Source organism: Castor canadensis, chromosome 8, assembly GCF_047511655.1.
Source record: "Castor canadensis chromosome 8, mCasCan1.hap1v2, whole genome shotgun sequence".
In the NCBI taxonomy this organism is placed as follows: Eukaryota; Metazoa; Chordata; class Mammalia; order Rodentia; family Castoridae; genus Castor; species Castor canadensis.
The window spans coordinates 14,343,687-14,364,786 of NC_133393.1; the positions used below are offsets into that span (position 1 = coordinate 14,343,687).

At 38.5% G+C, this 21,100-nt stretch overlaps 1 protein-coding gene across 6 annotated transcripts in view; it reads right to left on the reverse strand.

Moving 5' to 3' along the window:
* The window catches only part of Ubr2 (ubiquitin protein ligase E3 component n-recognin 2), a 106,257-nt gene that overhangs the window by 77,104 nt on the left and 8,053 nt on the right, over positions 1-21,100 (reverse strand). For 5 of the 6 annotated variants that reach the window (XR_012450644.1, XM_020157264.2, XM_074082165.1 and 2 more), the window contains exons 2-3: positions 20,798-21,057; positions 596-674 (exon numbers count right to left, since the gene is read on the reverse strand). Coding sequence is in view for 5 of the 6 variants with exons in the window: in XM_020157264.2 (XP_020012853.2) it covers positions 596-674; positions 20,798-21,057 (339 nt within the window). In the remaining variant the exon portion in view is untranslated. Of the gene's footprint in view, positions 1-595; positions 675-1,171; positions 1,327-20,797; positions 21,058-21,100 lie in introns of those variants that run through there. The other variant, XM_074082166.1, reaches the window with a different exon arrangement.

Genomic DNA, 21,100 nt, shown 5'->3' on the forward strand with positions numbered 1-21,100 from the left:
AGTAAATAAAAACAAACAGGAGGAAAATCCCCAACCCAGAAGGGTTCCTGTAGTAAGAACAAGATGAGAATACTCCTCCTCTACCATTTTCTTTTGTGGTTACAGTAAAAAGTTACAAGAGCTGTTCCCTAACCTTTGACTCTTCATAATCTACCTTCAATTTCCAGTAGAGGAATCAGGACAGATTTAATCTGCCCAAACAATAAAGCTTGTGAGTCTTATGTGCTGGGCCCTGTCTTACACTGCAGCACATGTTCTTTAAGACATTTTAAAATAGCAAAACAAACTAGGTGAAAACCAGTACAGAAGAGCTGACACCTGTGCTGTCTTTCTTAAACCATGTGTTCAAGAAGCATGTTTTCATGTTTAATGAACTTTTTTATTCATTCATCAATTTTGCAGTGCTGGGTTGGAATCCAGGGCCTTTTGAGTAAGTAGGCCAGACGTTCCCATTGAGCTACATCCCCTAATCAACACATTTTAAAAACCATTCTCTCCCTGTTTTAGTGTTACATCGCTGGGTTTTAAAAAGAAACAAAAGCATCTAAGTATAAAATTCAATACTGTGTATGGTTATTATTTGAATGATACTAACCCTATATCGGTGGTCTTTGTGAATACTTCCCAAAAAGCACTCCATGCATAAAACACAAGTTGGATCAACTGCACAGTCTCTGTAAAGTTAAATAAAAAAATAAATCAGAGTGTCATAAAATAACTATTATTATTTCACAACAGATTTCACATTGGAACTCATCCTAGAAGCTCTAGAATATTGGTATTATTAAGAAAGGAAATATTATTCCCAAGGATTTGTCAGACCTTTGATCAATGCTATCAATCTCAGAGCCTGGTTTTCATACTGGGTGTGTATCAGGCAGTCTTTCAAGACATATCTTACTAGAATGGTAAATTTTCCTAAAGATTTAAGGAAATAACATCACACATTAAAAAACACAGAAGTATATGGAATAGATTCAAAATGTGTATAAATTCTTAAGATTCATATCGTGGGGATTTCAAATAACTTCCTCCAAATCAAAATGGTATGTATACACATCCAAAAAGGCAAGACACCAACTGGGATATAAGACAATATTAGAATTTATATTTCTATTTCAGTTTTAACTAAAAGGGAAAATTAAATATTCTACATGCTTAGTACACACACCGAGGAGGGTCTCCTCACTTGGTCCATGACATATGACGAGAATGGTGCTCCACAAGGTGTCTAAGTGGCCAGTGGTGTTTCATGTAGTTTCACCATATTGCCAATTGGATACACTTACACAGCATCTCTTCAACAAGAGAATCTCTATGACAATTCTATAAAATGAGTGGGAAATATACAATTATATGTAATGTAACAAATACAAATACTGGTCTCTGCCCTTGCTTTCTGACATAGATCTATTAAATTTTTTGTAGAAAGGGGTGCTAGGAGAACCTTTTGCTAATGTATTATCTTTGGCCTCTGTCCCAGACATAGAGCTCTAATCTCTTTAAGAGTTTCCTGGATGACAGGAACAGTCTCTTGGTCTAATAAGATGACGATGGCTTAATGCCTGGATGGCATCAGGATGGGAGCCAGTTGCCAGGGGAACCAATTAAGTGATTAAAGGGCTGACACTCTCAGTCTCACCCACCTACCTCTAGGGAAGAGACAGGAGCTGAAAGCTGAGTTATTAGCAATGGTCAATAATATAATTAATCATGCCCATTAGTCATGAAGTCCTCATAAAAATCCAAAAGCACTGGATTTAGAGTTTCCAGATTGCTGACCATTTGGCAGTATCTGGAGGCTTCCAGAGAGGGCATGTGGATCCATTCCCACATGCTCTGCCCTAGACATCTCTTCCATGTGGCTGTTCACTGTGTCCCTTGGAATATCCTTCATAACGAGTAAGTAAACTTGAGTAGAGTGTTCCTTAAGCTCTGGGCTTATTCTAGGAAGTTAGTAAGCCCTGAGGAGGGAATCACGGAAACCTCAAGTCACAGCTGGTCAGTCAGAAGTTTAAGGGGCAAGCTTCTACTCGTGATTGGTGTCTTAGGGGCAGTCTTGTACGACTTAACTTGTGGTATTTGACACTGTTTCCAGGCAAGCAATGCCAGAATTCAGCCGAACTATAGCACACTCAGTTAGTGTCCGCTGGGAGGAGGGGTGACTCCCACACACCTGGTGTCAGAAGTATTATGTTGTTTAGTATTGTAACCCTCTCTACTGTCCCAGCTTTAGTCACCTGTATTACCTCCAAGGCTTCTACCACAAATAATGCTGCAATGAAGGGGAGAGGAGAGGAGGGAAGGGGAGGGGAGGGGAGGGGAGAGGAGAGAAGGGGAGGGGAGAAGAGAGGATATCAAGTGAGAGTGAGCTATTATTGATTAAAACCCACTCATGCAGCTTTGCAGCCAAAGGTAACATGTACTTTGAATCCATGTTTATGAATCAGACAATTTCAGCCATGGCTAGGTAACAGAAATTAGTGCTTATTTTTAGGATGTTAGTGGTTATAGAGGAAAAACCCACATTCTGAGCATCTATTGATAAGGCACAATGTCTGGAACTTGCTTAATAATAAAGTGAGGAAAACTTAATAATAAAGGGAGAAAAAAGGGCACATGGGGACAAGATGTAATGCTCACTAGTCGCTGCATACGGTAAATGCTGAAGCTAGGCAATGAGAGTTAGCTTACTTTTTATATTTAAAAATGTTCATAAAGTTTCTAAAAATCCAATATACAAATATACATTTAGGTTCCCTTATTTGCATTGTTTGCTAAGAATTTATATAATTATTGAAATATGTAAAATTCTTTTCTGAATCAATTCAGGAAAATTTTTCTTTTCAACTATTAAGATAGTGAATTACATTAGTAATTGTTTTAAAGATGAAGTATCTTCGGAGTCCTGAACTAAACTGCACCTGATCACGAGCTATCACTCTTTTAGTATATTTTTTATTTCTATAGCTGGTATTTTATTTATGATTTTTCTATCCATATTAATGAGGGAAATGACTTTATAATGTCTCCTGTACTAGTCTCATGGACAGTAAGACAGTACCAGGTGCCGGTGGCTCATGCCTATAATCCTAGCTACTCGGGAGGCAGAGATCAGGAGGATTGAGGTTCTAAGACAGCCCAGGCAAACAGTTTGTGAGACCCTATCTCAAAAATACCCAACACAAAAAAGTGGTAGAGTGGCTCAAGTGGCAGAAGGCCTGCCTAGCAAGCAGGCCTTGAGTTTAAATGCTGGTACACGAAAAAATAAAAAAGGTAAGTAAGGCAGCTCTCACTCTTTCCCCAGTTTCTGTAACAAGCTACGTAAGAAAGAATTGTTCTTTCAAAATTTAGTAGAATCCATCTGTGCAGACATCCAAGCACAGGATTTGGGAGGGAAGATCTTTGATTACCATTCTAATATTTTTAATTCTGTATTCAAGCTGCTTATCACTTTTCAAGGAACTTACCAGTTTCATCTAACTCTTCAAATTCATTAGTATTTAGTTGTTTATATTCTCATATTTCAGAAGTTATTAGAATTACTTGGGTAAAGGCACTTGTAGGTTTTTTTTTAAATGACAACCCCAAAACCAAAAGAAACATTCATTCCATTTACCAAACAGACTGAAACAACTTACACCTGGTGGGTACTGTACAGCTTCTCAAATCATAATGTCAGACTGGACACTGCCACCCCCACTTTCTGTTCCATGTGAATTTTCACAAAGTACTTGCTTTCTAATCATAGCAAGAGAAAACTCAAGCTTTGCAAATATGATTTATCACAAGAATGCAGCAAGTTTATTGGTTTTCATGTTCATTTTTATGATTTTTGCACCTTCTATTTCTTAATCAGTCTTGCTAGAAATTTGGCTTATTAGTAATTCCAGTGTCTCAACTTTTTTCTTTTTTCATTTCTGATATTATCTGTGTTTCCTTTCCTGAGTTTGCCCCGTTCTCCCCAAGTTTTTGACTGAATGCTTACCCTGCCTTTTATTTTTCAATTTTGATTTAATTTTAGTCTCAGAAAACCTGAAAAAATAGTAGAGTTTCTTTGTATGTAAACCAGCTTCCCCTAACATTTACCATAGTAGTACTGTCAAAACCTGAAAATTTACATTGGCACAATATCACTAACTATGGACTTTACATAAATTTTATCAGTTCTTCTCCTGAGGTCCTTTGTCCAGGATCCAACACAGAATCCTGCACTGCATTAGTTGTCATGCCTAATAGCATTTCCAATTTGTGACAGTTGCTCCGTCTTTTCTTGACTTCTACAACCATGACACTTTCTGGGGGAGGGGCAGTACTGGGGCTGGAACTTGGGGTGCTGGCTAGGCAGGTCCCTATTTACTGCTTGAGTAACACTTCCAGCCCTAACCATGGCACTTTTGAGGAGACTGATCAATAGTATTGTAGATGTCCTGCAATCTGGTTTCATAGACATTTGTGGTTTTTCTACTTCTTGGCTTGTGTAAATAATGTGAATAGTGCTTCATGCACAAGTGTTTGTTTGAACACTTGTTTTCAATTCTCGTGGGTTTATACTTAGGAGTGAATGTTTTATACTTACACTAAGTTACACATTTTTTTTTTTTTTGGTAAGAATATCACAGAAGTGATGTTGTGTCCTTAGTATATCATAATGGGACATATGATGCTGATTTGACCTCTTATTACTGGTGATGTTAACTTTGCTCAATTGGTAAAGTTTCTTCTCTGTAAAGTTACTATTGTTCCCTTGGTAACTAAATACACTTGGGGAGATACTTTGTAACTTTGAACATCTTGTTTATTCTCAAACTTTTAGCCCCTAGTTTTAGTATGAATTGATGGATCTTGCCTACAATTTTATTACTGTTATTTGACAAATGGGGATTTCCCATTTTCCTCCTAATTCACTAATTAGAACTCTTCAGTGTGAAAGAGCTTCTGAAGGCATCTTTTATTAACAGTTTATTCTAGTATCTCATGGATGTTTTGCTCTATGGTTATACTCTAATACTATCATTTATTTTGCTGCTCAAGCTGTGTCAGCTGTGGCCACTGGGAGCTCCTTCAGGTTAGCTCATGTACCCTTTACAACATCTATTCTTTTTTGGCACATCCGACCCCATAAGATAACCTAGGCTGATTGTGTATTTTTCCTATCTCAGCCTTGGAATGATCACTTCTCCACGTACCTTGATTCTTTTTATTGGACAATAGTATTTATGAAGCAATATTTGAATACTAGATATGCTATGGATATTTCACTGTATCAAAGTTCTTTCAGTAGGTAAGAGCCAGGAAATGTATGTATACATAGGCTTATGAATTTTTAATCTTCTTCTTGACAAACATCTTAAAGGCATGTTATTTCCTCCTAAATTCTCCTTTTGCTGCCTCAAGAATTTCAACATGCAATGTTTTCATCATTCAGTTGTTTCTAAATTTCCTTAGTGATTTTCTTTTACCTAAGGGCTATTTAGCAATGTTAAGCTTCTAACAAGGTTTAATTTAACCTACTGTTATGATTTGGATATTAAGTATCTCTCCCCAGCCCCCAAGAAAAGCTCATGTGCTGAAGCCTTGGTCTGCAGCTGGCATGCTACTGAGAGATGACTGCATCACAGAGCACGAACGTCAGCAGTAGACGAATCCACTGAAGAGTCCATAGCTAAACAGGACTACGAGGGGATAAGGGCGAGTTGGAAGAAGTGAGCCAATGCCCTTTAAGGGTGTATCTTATCCTTGACCCTTCCTTCACTGTCTGCTTCCTGACTGCTTCGAGGTGAGCAGTGTTTCTCCACCATATCCTTTTGCCTCACTAAAAGCCTAAGCAATGGAACCCAAAATATATAAAGACTCACACACTGTGACCAAGCAGAATTTCTTTACAATATGGCAGTGTGGTACAGCTATGAAAATTGCTGAATCCATCATGTCAACATCCACAGACGCAGAAAAAACATTTATTTGATAAAATCATGTCCATCTGTGATTAAAAAAAAAAAAACAACTTTCAGCAAAGGAAAAAAAGTCGGGTTACTCAATTTGATAAAGAATACCTTAAAAAAGCTACAGCTCGTATCACACTTAAGGGTGAGAAACCTGAGTTTATGCTAATGAGGTGACAGGATGGGACCCTGAGAAAGCCTCTAAATGAGGGCAGTTATCAGAAAGGCCAAGTGACTAGAGAGTTGGGATTTTCAGCCTCTCCCACCAAAATCTAGGAAAGGTGGTAGAGCTGCTGGAGATTAAGAACTATTAAAAACTCTTGAATAAGACTTAATGTTCAAGAGCTTCCAGGTTGCTGAACACAGAAGGTGCTGGAGAGTGGTATGACCAGAGAGGGCATGGAGACTCCCCACACCCTTTCTCCTATACCTTGCCCTATCAATCTCTTCTACCTGTATCCATTACAATAAACAGGTAAACTTAAGTGTTTCCTTTAGTTCTGTAAACTATCCTAGCATATTAATCAAACCCAACAAGGGATTTGTGGGAGCCTGCATTCCTCATAACCAGTCAGTGAGAATCACGAGTGACACTCTCCTAACTTTTGCTTGGTGCGTGAAGTAGAGGGGACTGAGCTAGTATCATGGGGAAATCTGACAATAACTGTAGGTAGATAAGAGTCAGTGCTACATTAAATTATAGAATATCTGGCCAGTGTTTGAGGAGTTGAAGAACTCAAACATGTAGTGTTAGTAGCATTGTCTGAGAGCAAAGAGTGGATTTTTGCTAGAAATAGTTAAAAAGGAGAAAAACAAAAAGAGTGTAAAACAAAACCATTTTCAGATGGGTGCCTGTGGCTCACACCTGAATTCTAACTACTCAGGAGGCAGCGATCAGGAGGATTGCAGTTCAAAGCCAGGCCTGACAAATAGTTCATGAAACCCTACCTCAAAAAAAAAACACAAAAAAGGACTGGTGGAGTGGCTTAAGGTGTAAGCCCTGAGTTCAAACCCTAGCACTACAAAAAGAAAAAAAGAAAAAAAAAAGCAACAGCTTTCAGGACTTTGAAAGAAATAGGGAAGATGACACGTAACGAGGTGCCACCAGTTAAAACACCAAGTGTGAGTGCAGTCTCTACCTCTTCATATGAAAACTTAACACAGCTACTAAGGAGGCAGAGATCAGGAGGATCATGGCTCAAAGCCAGCCCTGGGCAAATAATTCCTGAGACTCTATCTCGAAAATACCCAACATAAAACAGGGCTGTTGGAGTGGCTCAAGTGGTACAGTGTCTGCCTAGCAAGCATGAGGCCCAGAGTTAAAACCACAGTCATAACAAAACAAAACAAAACAAAACAAAAAAACACCACTTTACAGGAAGGGAACTGGGGGTGTGGCTCAAGTGGTAGAGCACCTGCCTAGCAAGTTTGAAGCCCTGTGATCAAAACTCAGTACAGCATAAAACAAACATACCAAAAAACTTCACAAGGGAAACAGGCCAATCTCGCTCATGAGCACAGATGCAAAAATCTTAGAACACTGACAAATCAAATACACTGACATACAAACAAGATGACAGACATGACATGTTGTTATTTCAGGAGTATAAGGTTGGCTGGAATAAGTTAATCAACATAAAATTACACATTAACATAAAACTGTATTAACAGAATACATGCACAAATAGAAATAGTATTCCAAAGAGGTGTTCTGAAATACATAGAATCAAGAAAATGTTCAAGAACTGCCTTAAAAACTGGATAGAATACTTTATCCTATACATTTGGGACTGCCCTTTCAATAATCAACATAATTGCCAATTCTTACTATAAATAAAAAAGTAGCATAGTCAGCTCACAACTGTAATCCTACTCATGAGGCAGAGATCAGGATTGGGAGGATTATACTACAGCACAGCCTGGGCAAAAACTCAAGACCCATCTGAAAAATAACTAAAGCAAAGAAAAGGGCTGAGGCCATGGCTCAAGTGATTGAGCGCCTACCTAGCAAACAAAGCCCTGAGTTTAAATCCCTGTACTACAAAAAAAGAAACACAAAGGATGAGAGGATTTTAAGTGCAAGGTTCATGGATTTTTGTGACATAGTAAGAATGGACTCTGATAAATTATACAGATATGTATTATAATCCCTAAAGTAAATACTTAAAAAAAAAAAAAAAAAAAAAAAAAAGCAAAGCAGTAGAGCTCAAGGACCAAAAAAGAAATAAAAATGAATCCAAAAGAAGGCATAAGATTGGTAACAAAGGAACAAAAAGCACATAAGACAAAATAAATGGCAAAATGACCTAAATCACTAAACACATAATTAATAAATACATCTTTCTTTTCAAATACATATGAATGTTCAGGACTGACCGTGCTGCTGAGCCATAAAACACGTGTCAAAAAATTTAAAGACTGAAGCTGGGCAGTGGTGGCTCAAGCCTATAATCCTAGCTTTTTGGGAGGCTGAGATCGGGAGGATCGAGGTTTCAGGCCAGCCTTGGCAAATAGTTTGTGAGACCCTATCTCCAAAATAACCAAAGAAAAATGAGCTGGAGGTGTGGTTCAAGTGGTAGAGTGCCTACTTTGTAAGCAAGAAGCCCTGAGTTCAAACTCCACACCCACCAAAATAAAAAAAGAGCAAGGAGGAAGAGAGCAGCATGGTAAATAGGAACCTAGGGGCTCAGCCAGAGGATGCACCTCTTGCTGAAGGATGGAAAGGGCACCAGGTGGACTGGCAGCCAGTCCTCCCTTTCAGGGTGCCTTACCCCATTCTTGTCGAAGGCTTGGAACATGACCTCTACATTGCCCATGACCTTGAAGAAGCACTTAAACTTGTGCATGAAGAGTGTGCCACTAAGGTACCACACCACCAACAAAAATATAGGATGAAGCAAAAGTTCCTAACATTTTTTTTAAGGTCACTGTAATCCTATACCAAAACCAGACAAAGACATTATAAGAAAATGATAGTTGGTATATTTTCTGGAACATAGACAAAAAAACCCTAATAAGACATCAATAAATTGAATCCAACAATGTATTTTTAAAAAGTTACAATACATGATAATCAAGTGGAGTTTAGTCCAGTAGTAAAAAAACATCTGAACTATCAGTCGGTGCAATCAATCATACTAGTGGAAAAAAAAAAATACATGGCAGCAAAAACACTTTAACATTCACGATATTAAAAAAAATTAAAAAAAAAAATCCCTCAGCAAAGGAGGAATAGAAGGGAATGTCTTTAATGACACAGAAGGTATATAAAAGAAAGTATGCCCAATATACTTAGCAGATGTGAGTGATGGATAGGAGTGTTCTCAGATGAGACTGAGAACAAGGCAACAAAGTCCACTGTCACCAGTAACAAGGTACTGATACATAAATAAATAAGGCAGAGAGAAGGGAAAGGAAGAAGAAAAACTATCTCCATTCACAGAGGACATGAGTATATAAAAATCCCATGGACTAAAAAACAAAACAAAAAGTGCTAAAATAAGTGAATTTAGCAGGGTCACAGGCTACAGATTCAATATCAGAAACCAGTTGTATTTATTTATACTGTCAAAAATAAACAAAAAGTAAAATTATGAAAAAATTCAATTTATAATAGTATCAAAATACTTAGAATTAAATATAGCAAAAGATGCGTAAGATGTGTACGACTTCTGCATAAAAACTCTAAGACATTGCTAAAAGACATTAAAGAAGATGACCTTAATAAATGGAGACACATAAAATATTCCAGGACGGAAAACTCAGTATTGTTAAAATGTTAGCTCTCTCAAAACTGATCTACAGATTAAATGCGATCTTAATTGTAATCTTAACAGTCATTCTTAAAATTAAAAACTGATGAATTAACAAATTTATAAAATGCAAAGGACCTGAAACAGAAACAACAAACTTTAAAGGAACAAACATGGAAGACTTACACTAATCAGCTCAAGACTTCCACATTAATGAACAGACTAACCTCATGATTATAATCCTAGCTACTTGGGAGGCTGAGTTCAGGAGGACTGAAGATTGAGGCCAGCCAGGGCAAATAGTTTGCAAGATTCCACCTTCAAAATAACCAGAGCAAAATTGACTGGAGGTGTGGCTCAAGCTTGTGGAGCACCTACTTTGCAAGTGTGAAGCCCTGAGTGCAAACTCCAGTCCCACCAAAGTAAATAAACAAATAAAATGACAGACTAGAGTATTCAGAAATAAACTTACACTAATGGTCAAAGCAATTTAATCTGGAGGAATAAGTGGTTCTGAACTACTGGATATCCATATGCAACTCCTACCACCTGAAGCCATATAAAAAAATTACACTGAAATAGATCGTAGACCCAGATATAAAATCTAAAATTTAAAGGTATACAAGGAAGAATACAGAGAAAAAAGGGAAAAGAAAATAGTAAATTAAATTTCATCAAAACTAAAAACTTCTTTCATCAAAAGATATAATATGGACAAACCACAAACTGAGAGAAAATATTCACTAAATGTGTCTGACAAAGGACATGTCCAGAAAATATAAAGTCTAAACTAGTAATAAAAAGATAAATAATCCAGTAAAAAATAGAAGGCCTGAACAGTAACTTCACAACAGAAGTTAGGTGAATGGGCAGTCAGTTCTTCAGTCACGAAGGGAAATTAAAATGAAGTTAGATACCACACTGCATAAAATGGCTGAAGTGAAAACATCAAATGTCAGTATAGACATGTGCAGCAGAAACTTTCATACATCACTGGTGACAATGTATTGGGCAAAGTTTGGCAGTTTACTGTGAGTTCAATATGTATGCAAGTGCCTTTTGACCCACATAGTCCACTCCTTAGGCATTTATCAGAGAAAAATGAGAACATATGCCCATCAGCAGATTTGTATAAAATAGTAATAACCTGCAACTAAAGTGTCAGCTAAGAGTATTCACTGTAGTAGATCACAGTCTAGATTTATGGAGGCTCGTTGGTACAGCACTTGTCTAAAACGCACAAGGCGCTAGGTTCAATCCTGAGCACCATCAAAAAAAAAAAAAAACACTTTAAATAATAAGACTTTACCCAGGTACTGGTGGCTCAGGTCTATAATTCTTGGGAGGCAGAGATCAGGAGGATCTCAGTTTGAGGCCAGCCTGGAAAAAAGCAAGGTCCTATCTGAAAAACACCCAACACCAGAAAGGGCTGGAGGAGTGGCTCAAGTGGTAGAGCACACACCTAGTAAACAGGAGGGCCTGAGTTCAAATCCCAGTACTGCCAGAAAACCAAAACCCCCAAAACTGTTAAGAATGAGGCAGATTAACATATAATCAAGTGAAAAGATTTACAAGACAAATTGCTAAATGGAAAAAAAGGGCAAAATTATAATATATATATATATATATAACTTTAGTTATATATTAATCCATAATTAGAAATAAATAAAGTTTTTAAGATCGGTGTGATGGTTCACATCTATATTCTCAGCTACTCATAAGCAGACGTTGGGAAGATAGTAGTTTGAAGCTACTAAAAAGTTAGAGAGGCCCAACTCAAGCAACAGGCAGGTGGTGGCACATGCCTGTGGTAGTCCCCCCTAGGCTATAAGGGAGGTGGATAAAAATGCGAGACACTACCTAAAGAAAAAAAAAAAAAAACTAAATCAAAAAGTGCTAGAGGTGTGGCTCAAGAGATATATCTCCTGATAGCAAGATCAAGGGGAGGCCCCAAGCCAGAGAGTTTACATGCTAGGCAGGACCTTCACCCTTTCTGCTCTTGCTGTGGAGATTAAGACGGTCTACAGTAACTACATGGAGAAGAACCCTCCTTCTACTCATTCCACCACTTACCCGAACTGGTCACGCAGCATGACTAATAAATGTATTTTGGGTACTTAAAGTCTCTGAGATTATAGGGTTTATTATATTTATCATAACCTCATCTGCCATGAGCCACAGAATCAAGAGTTAGAACAAAATTAAACCTAAGCAAAACTGTTTAATAGTGGATAAAGTATCATAAAGTACTATCTGAAAAGAAAGTTCAAGAATATCCCTAAAGGGAGGCCAGTAAGCCTCCCAACCAAACTTCTGGCTACCTATAGCATTTGTAGTAAGTTTTCAAGTGTTAAAAAAGAATGTTCTCAATTTAACTATACAAGAAAAACAATGCAACTAAACTTCACTTCTCTATAGCTAAAGGAAGTGTTAAAAACTGCCCTCTGCTTTCTCCTTTTAGGGGTGCGGGGGAGTACTAGGGTTTGATCTCAGGGCTTCACATTTGGTAAGCACATCTACAGCTTGAGCCAATGCCTGCAGCCCTTATTTTTCTTAATGGTTATAAAATGTCGAAATATACACAATTATTGTAAAAGGGACTTTGAGCCTGCTTTTGCTAAAAGAACTGACTCTTCACTACCTGATGACTCTTCACTACCTGATGAATGACTGACAGCAGGATAAAAGCCTGGCATCTCTGCCTTCATTCTGCTATCTTAAACTTGGGATCTGACTCCTGCTCAATTCTGCATAGATATGTTAATCACTTAAGGACTGTATGTCCCAAAACTGATCTTACCAGGATGATTAGCCTAAACTTACCTACCCATCTCCTTTCAAGTCAAGGTAAGAGTAACTAAGATATTTCTAAGACTGCAGGAAGACTTGGGTGCCAGTAGCCCACACTTATAATCCTAGCTACCTGGGAGGCTGAAATTTGGAGGATCAAGATTTAAAGCTAGTCTGGGTAAATAGTTCACAAGACCCCCATCTCCAAAACAGCCACAGTAAAATGGGCTACAGGTGTGGCTCAAGTGGTAAAACGCCTGCTTTGCAAGCACAAAGCCTTTAGTTCAAATCCCAGTCCCTCAAAAAAAAGGTCAGGAACAGCAAGTAAGCAAGTATTGCAGGCAGATTACTCCATGACCGCTCTGCCCCCTCCGTCCCCCAAGTGAGAGCCATTATTCCAGGATGATAGAGGCTGTCCCCCTAAGCAGGAGTAAACATCTCACAATGGGAACAGAATTTCCCCCTCAAGCAATTAGACTTCCCCTAGAACCAGGAGGACTTCAAGAACCAGACCTGAGATAACGACCAACCAGACCAGACCACAGTTTGACCACGACTGCTTAACAAAGCGTATGTGCTCCCTCCCCATTTATGTTTCTTCCCATATAGAATTCTGGAGCTCTTGCCAGTACCTCTGAAGATACTAGTCCTCTTGGTTCCAAGTGTGGTTGCAATGAATAATAAACACATTTCTTGTTTCACCATCACTCTAACTCTAAGTGGACTCTCTAAGGCAGCCGGTGGCAAAGCCTGGTGTTTTGAGACCCCACCCTCCCCGCCCCGCACCACCACCACCAAGAGTCAGTCCTCTGGCCTAGGAATCTGGTCACATTATGATCAAAACCAACACTAAGACCTTTGCACTGTAAAAACCACCTCTATTTAGTAATGAAGAACAAGCACTAAGTTGGACTACTCTTTTCTTAATAGAAAACAAAATATGGACAAATACCATACTTACTACCTGCAAATACACAATTTTTTCTGACATCAGCAAAATAATCTGTGACCTACACCACTTTAGAAACTATGAATAAATAACTCTGTATAGGAAACTAGCCTAATTCCTTCACAAAACCTTTTCCTGACTATCACATAAAACACCACTTAAAGTCATTTTTTCCTAAAGAAAATGGGTCTACACTATGGATCCAGTTTTATCTTGCAGGGTCCAGTTTAGGAACGTCCCACAATTACAAATGCCATCGTTCCATCTTTCTAAATGATATACTTCATGCTATTTTGTCCCACCCCTCAGTTTTAAGGGAGTATCTACTTTGAGATATTTATTCCTAGCAGTCAGCATTTATGGAATTTACTACGTAACAAGTATTATGTAAAGCACTACAAAGGATCTCATTTACCTCTTACTAGCTGTACAATAAAGAGTGGCTGTCTTCTGTCCTGCCTCCTGGAAGGTACCCATGGGATAGGATGGTCTTTGTACTTCCCACCCACACCTGACAGTTTATGCTAACTAAATGACAAAGTGTGGCCTGAACCAACCACATGATTAGAGGGTCAGGGTATTGGGCAACACAAGGTTAGTCCAGTTTCTGAGAAGTAAAGGGTGCTGGAGATTGAATCATGTGGGCAGTGATTTAATCGATCATGCCTAAGGAGTAAAACACCAGTAAAACTCTGGACACCAAAGACTGAGTAAGTTCCCTTAGTTGACAGTATTTTCTCTGTGTTGTCAAACATCAGCATGCCAGGGTAATGTGTCCCTATGGATAATGGAACTTCCCTATGTGTCTCTTCCTTTGGATGATTCTGATGTGTGCTTTCCTGTGACTTTTAAATATAGCGTCTCTCTGAGTTCTGTGACTTGTGCTAGTGAATTACCCACCTAATGTAGTCTACAGAGAGACCCATTTGCAGCCAGCTGATCAAAAATGAGGGTGGCCCAAGAAATTCCCAAACTTGCAGCTGTATCAAAAGTGAGGACAGTTTTATGGAAGACTGTGCCCTTAACCTTAAGGCTGGCCAACTTCAGGTAACAACTGCATTGGTATAATCCCTAATTCATTGCTGAGGAAACCAAAGTTTAAGACATGTTTTTTTAAAGAGTCGGGCCCAAGTAACCCTCACCCCAAGTTACTTGTCTGTACAAGTTTCTGTCACCAGGTACCACTTCCTCCCCAGCAAACCTTCTTTCTGACTGCCATGGCCTACTCTCTTCTTCCTGGTTTCTTCTCCCAGGTAAGACTGGTAACAAAATAAGATTTTCCAATCTTTCCCCTCATAGCACAGCATTTTCTGTTCTCCCCATGACTACCACCCCTACTAGCACATGCCTCCTTTTCATTTTGTAAGTGTTTGGGGAAATTTTTTGTTTATCTTTTACCACTGGGCTGAAAGGAAATAAATGCATGCATCCTTTAATGTGGAAATTCTACTTCTAAGAATTTGTATGATGGATATACTTCTATATGTGGAAAAAACACAGAGAAAGATGTTCCATGCAATATTATTTGTAATATCAGAAACACCTTAAAATGTTTATTAATAGAAGATGAGTTAAGTAAAGGATACAACACTCAAACTAACATACAATGAAATATGTAGTCATTAAAAGGGTAAGACAAGGTCAGCATTCTTTGTATGTAGTGATAATAATCTTAAGATAGATTTTAAATCAAATTAGGTGAAAACAGTTTATGTGGTATGTTAGCATTTATCAAAAAAAGTGTGTTAATGTTTACAGTATATAAAGAGTACCTGGAAGGATACTTAAGAAACTAGTAACAATGGTTTCTTACAGATAAGGAAACAGAGAAATTAAGGGTTAGCAAGGGAAAGATCCTTTTCATGCGTGCACTTTCTGAACATTCTGAATGCTGTAACTAATATATGCTTTGACAGTGGCTAAGGCTGTTCATTGTGTTCTCTGTCCTTTGTAAATAGAGCCGTGTGACTGACTCTCTTTAAGTGGCATGAAAGTAAAAATTCTTTCCTCCACGAGACACATTCCCCTACCCTTAAAAGCCTTCCTTTTGTTGATTATATACATACTCTAAATAAAAAGTCTAGGATGGTATGAATAGATTACCTAATACTGTACAGAGTCTAGTTAAACTAAATCTATATTTCAGAGAAACCCCAGAGTAAGCTGAAACTCCACTATATTCAACACAGAAAAAAAATCTGTTGAGACCACCTCTGACTCAGTTTCACCCACAAATTCTTTTTATTTATTTATTATTCGTATGTGCATACAATGCTTGTCACCCACAAATTCTTAAAGCACACTTAAGCTTCAGCTACAGGCAAAAAGTTCACCATGGTACATTATTTTCCTTGAGGGAATAAATATATCCCTCTTCCTGCCACTCTACCCCTTGCTTCAAACTCCCCAAAATCTACTCCACTACTGCTGTTGAAATGAGATTCTTCTTTCTTCCTTGTCTTCCTGTAATGGCTGATCCCAGGACTCTGTAAATGTAATCAGTACTCCTTCATAAAGCATTCAAACAGTTAAGTTCTTCCTGCACCCAAACTCTTCTCCCCTAGGATGGACCCACAAATACACATACAAGATTCCTAGGACTAACAAAATTCCTGGATGCTGAACCTAAGGTTAAAAGAGTCCCAAAAAATGACAATATGTTCCTAAAAGAGATTAATGTCCTGTGTACTAGAAAAACAGCTACCCTATTAATGAACTGGCTAGGTACAAGAGTGAATCTCTCAAGTGTGTAAACTCAAGAATGGAGAGGATCTTCCTGTACATAATAATGAATAACATCCTGGAAAGCTGCTGAACTATTCAGCAGCTGTTGTCCAGTCGCTTGTCTACTAAAGTAGGAACAGCGAAATAACATCTATAAAACTGGCCCCTGTACTTTAATGTAAAAAGACCTTTGCTCAAAAGTATTTGCTAGGCACCTAATATGTATGAGGTACTATATACGTAGTACACACCTCCAACAGGGGATAACGAAAGAGAAGGACCCAGGCCACCTCTACGATTCTGAATTACCAACATTTCTTTCTACAGCCCAAATGATTTTTATTTACTAAACTAGTATGGTATAGAACACAGTATTAGAATGCAACTTTGTTTTCTGTTTAGGAACCAGTGTGGTACTATGTGGCAGTTCGTAAATTTCTGAGTTTCAGTAACTAGTAGAAAACTAAAGAAGAGGCTATTGTTTGTTTTTTTTTTTAGTCAAGAACATTAAAAAACCAAAACTACCTAGTGCACTGCTATAATTTTATATGCTAATATTTTTAACAAAGGACCTATTTAAGAGTTTAAACAAATTTAATTGCAATAAACTCAGTCCATTTTTCCTTATTTTACTGTGTATGAGTGAAAAATTCCCAACAATATCTGAGAATAAAAGACAAATGAAAAGACCATGGCCTTCAGAGTCAGGGAGGCCAATGTGATATGATGATATACATGCTCTGCTTTTGTTCATGGCTCCTGGCTCATTACTTCCACATATCTTGTTTTTCTTAAGTGACTAAAGTGGGTGCTTTAGGTCTCAGAAAGAAAAATCCCTCTCTGACATTTCTTACTCTCCTTTTATCTGCTTCTCTTCCCTTCCCTAAAGCAGGTCACACAAACTAAAAATAAACTCTGATTATCCCCAGCCTTTCTGTATTGGAGCTGGCCATAAAGAAATTCTCTGATACAAGATCCTAAGTCCCCCACTCCAGAAGGGGTTGTACCCCATACCTGGAAGGAAGGTTGCAGAGACCAGGAACAATCTGAACAGACAGGCTTTGCTGGGCTTCCCATGGAGTCTGTTGTTACCATTGGGTCATACCCTTTTTGTCCAATCACATTTTTTCATGGTTACAATGCTTCAATCATGCCCATGCAATGAAGTATCCATAAAAACCCAAAAGGACAGTTTGGAGAGCTTCTGGACAGCTGAACACCTGGAGGTACTTGGACCATCCTGTAGCTTGCCACAAAGGGCATGGAAGCTTCTTTCATACCTACCCTATGCATCTCTTCATCTGTATCCTTTGAAACAGCCTTATAATAACCCAGTAAACATATCTTCCTCAGTTTTGTGAGCCACTCCAGCAAATTACTTAAATCCAAGGAGAGGGTCATGGGACCCCAATTGGTAGCTGGTTGGTCAGAAGTTCAGAGGGATCCAGAATTGCAACTGGCATTTGAAGTGGGGAGCACTCTTACAGGACTGAGGCCTCAAGCTGTAGGACCTGACACCATCTCCTGGCAGACTGTGGCAGTGAACTGGAGTAAAGGATGCACAGCTGGTGCTACAAAATGGATCACCTGCTTGGTGGTAGGAAGAAACTGCACATTTTTGGATCACAGAAGTAATCTATCTTGTGAGCATAGAGTAGCAGGAACAGAAAGTGAATGAATTTGGTCTTTCCACCTTATTATCAGACCTGGTTTTAGGTTTTTATGACTGACTACAGACAAGTCACTTGACTGTTCTGATCCTCAGTTTCCTCAAGGATATTATTTTGGAGGCAATGGAGGATTAAACACAATACTTGCAAAATGATTAGTGTTAAATATGGTGCCTTATGCAAACATAAGCAACTTTCATTGGTTAAAATAAACTTGGGACTTCCACTTCTGGCTGTGATGGGATAACTGGTAATGAACTAACTCCCATCTACCATCACTATAAACAATCATAAAACAAGACAAAACACATGAAGGCAACTCTATTCAGGCACTGAACAATAGGCAGCTCAAAACTGCAACAACTAAGGAAGGGAAATTCATGAGGTGAGTCCCAGGAAGGCCCTGACTCTGACTGAGGGGATAATTTACCACCTGCACCTGTGCTACAGAAAGCTGAAATCTGAGCGCAGCAGGAAGGTCCCACTGAGCTGGGCTGGACCAGAGTCCAGGGCAGAAAAACAGCTAAACTCTGTGATTCAGGGCACCAGAGAGGTGGAATGAGCATGGGATGGGGAAGGATGGGAAGGGACAGAAATCTACACGGGGATCAGTGGTGGGTAAGTCCTTGGCTCAGGGTTTCCTAGGGAACGTGATTACTATAGGACTGAGAGCACCACTAAGACACCTGAAGTCTAGCAAGCAGTGCTGGAGCACTTTGGAGTTCTAGGCAAGACAGACATCCAGCTGACACACAAGAAAGGCCATGCCTTGGATGCTATGCACCCTACAGCAAAACTTGGATCTGCCCTAACCAGAGGTAGAGGGAAGGCCACCATGGTTCAGCACAAGGTACAGAGCCCAAATGGTTACACACAGAGCTGGGTGCGAGCAGAAGCAAAAAAGCAAAAGAATAGTTACATAAAGGGGAATGATCAGATAAGTACATATTTTGAGGGTAATGAGACTCAAGTTTGATCCTGTTGGAGAGGGGAATTACAAATACACAAAGGGGTGGTGCTGGATTAGAACTAGATAGGTTACTACAAATGCATGGTTTTTAATATCTATTTCAATGTTAATTAGATAGATTTAAAATAAACATAATGCCATTGTGTACCTAGGAATAGTGATGCCCCAACAGCAACAAGCACACCTACTTATCTTCCATCTTATTTTCTGAACACCATTTTCCACTAAAAGAGTCAGGCTTTTTGGCAAAATGGTTGATTTCAGAGCAAGCACTGAGAAAAACCCAAGATGTGTCTGTGACATCTTGTGCCAGAAAGAAAGAAAGTGTTCAAAGAATAACAGGGATATGAAAAAGAGCTTAAAAGAGCTCCTTCGGGACAAATCCAGAACAATTTAAGCAAGAGAATAATAAGACCCCATGAATAGGTACTGACATAAATAAATTGCAGGTTCAACCCACAGCATGGCAAAAAATATACAAGATTCTAGATAACTGAAAGCTTGACACAGAAGAGGGCATTTCATAATCAGAAAGTACTTCTCAAAATCCTTATTGATTACACAGGGAAAGGGTAACTTTACAGTGGAGTCTTGCAGCTATCCCCTTAATCAAGTGATCAACATCACCAGTTATAGAACAAAATTGTATGCCACATAAGGTTAAAACATGTGACTTCTGTGGTAATCCTGCTAAAGATGCAACTTGAATCTAATTATAAGTACTAGACAAACTCGAATTGTGAGACATTTACAAAATAACTGGTATATAATCTTCAAAAGTGTCAAGATCATGAAAGTCAAAGAACAACTAAGTAAAAGATATGACCTTAGCTAAAATTAGTTTAATGTGCACTGGCGGTGTGGCTCAAGAGGTAGAGTGACTGCCTAGCAAGCACGAGGCCCTGAATTCAAACTCCAGTACCGTAACAAATAAAATAAAAATCACTTAATTTAAAATTTACAGGAGAATGGTTTGTAAAAAATTAAACAAGGCCTCTAACAACAGTACATTCACACAATGGGATATTATCTAGCTATGTAAGTGAATGGAAAGATGTCAAGTGTTGGTCAGAGAAAGGAAAATTTAGACCAGTATATGCTACATATTCCTTTTGTATGTAAGTGTGCACGTATGTATGTTTAAGGTGCAGGTGTGAGGTTGTCCCAGGCAAAAACATGAGACCATAACTAAAGCATGAAAGGGTTTGGGATATGGCTCAAGTGGTAGAGTATCTGCCTAGGAAGTGCAAGGTCCTGAGTTCAAACCCCAGTGGGTCAAACAAAACAAAAACAAAAAAACACCATGGGCCTATAGATGCATAGAAAACTTCTGGAGGGGCATACAGGAAAGTATCAGCAATGACTATTCTGGGAATGATAATTAAAAAGGGAACAGGAACTTAACTTTCCTTCTTCTACACTTGCATACTCAGTTTTCATCAGAAAGTGTCTTAAAAAGTAAAGTCTTCCTAGTAGCAGTAAGTATATGCAGTATCCAGATCTCAGTTACTATCATTCCAACTCAAAAGAAACTCCTTGGAGAAATGACTGAGTGTACATAGCAGTCGAATAAGTACAAAGAGCTGTGGACATCATATTGTGCCAGAAAGGAAAGAAGCATCCAAAGTTAAGGGAGGCAGTGCAAAGCACAAAGAGGCTACTGTGATGGGACTCCTGCTAGCCAAATGTGGAGCAATCTGAACATTAAGAAGAATTAACTACAACTAAAAAATCAAGAATGTGTCTTGACTGCGAGCATCAAGACGGGTTAATTACCAGAGAGAAGAAAGCACACAGTGGGCTTCTGGAATGCTGGGAAAATCCAGTTCTTCATTTGGAAAATCATGACACGAATGTGTATTTTATAATTACTTATTAAACAGTATGTATCTGTAATGTGGACATTTAAATGTAAATGCTGTATTTTAAGGTTTCAGGAAAAAAAAAAAAAAAAAGGTCCAGTAAAAAGTCTTTAAAAAGAAAATGATAATTTTTACCTGCAAGAATATGTAGGTTCTCCTACTTTAAATACACGACCACAAAGATGAGAAGGCTTGTTTGCTTGTTCGAGTTTTGGAAATCCAAATGCAGGATCTTCACCACAAAGGTACCATTCCATTGGGCCCAACAAAACATGCTGTGCCAGCATGTCTTCTTTCTGGGGAAAGGGATTGGGACCCCTGCAGTAGATTCTGGGTACATAGTGGGCTAAATGCTGGTATACTTCTCTAGTGAGGTCACTTGCTTGTAGCCATTTCTTTAAAAAAAAAAAAAAAGAGAGAGAAAAGAAATAGTTTTAA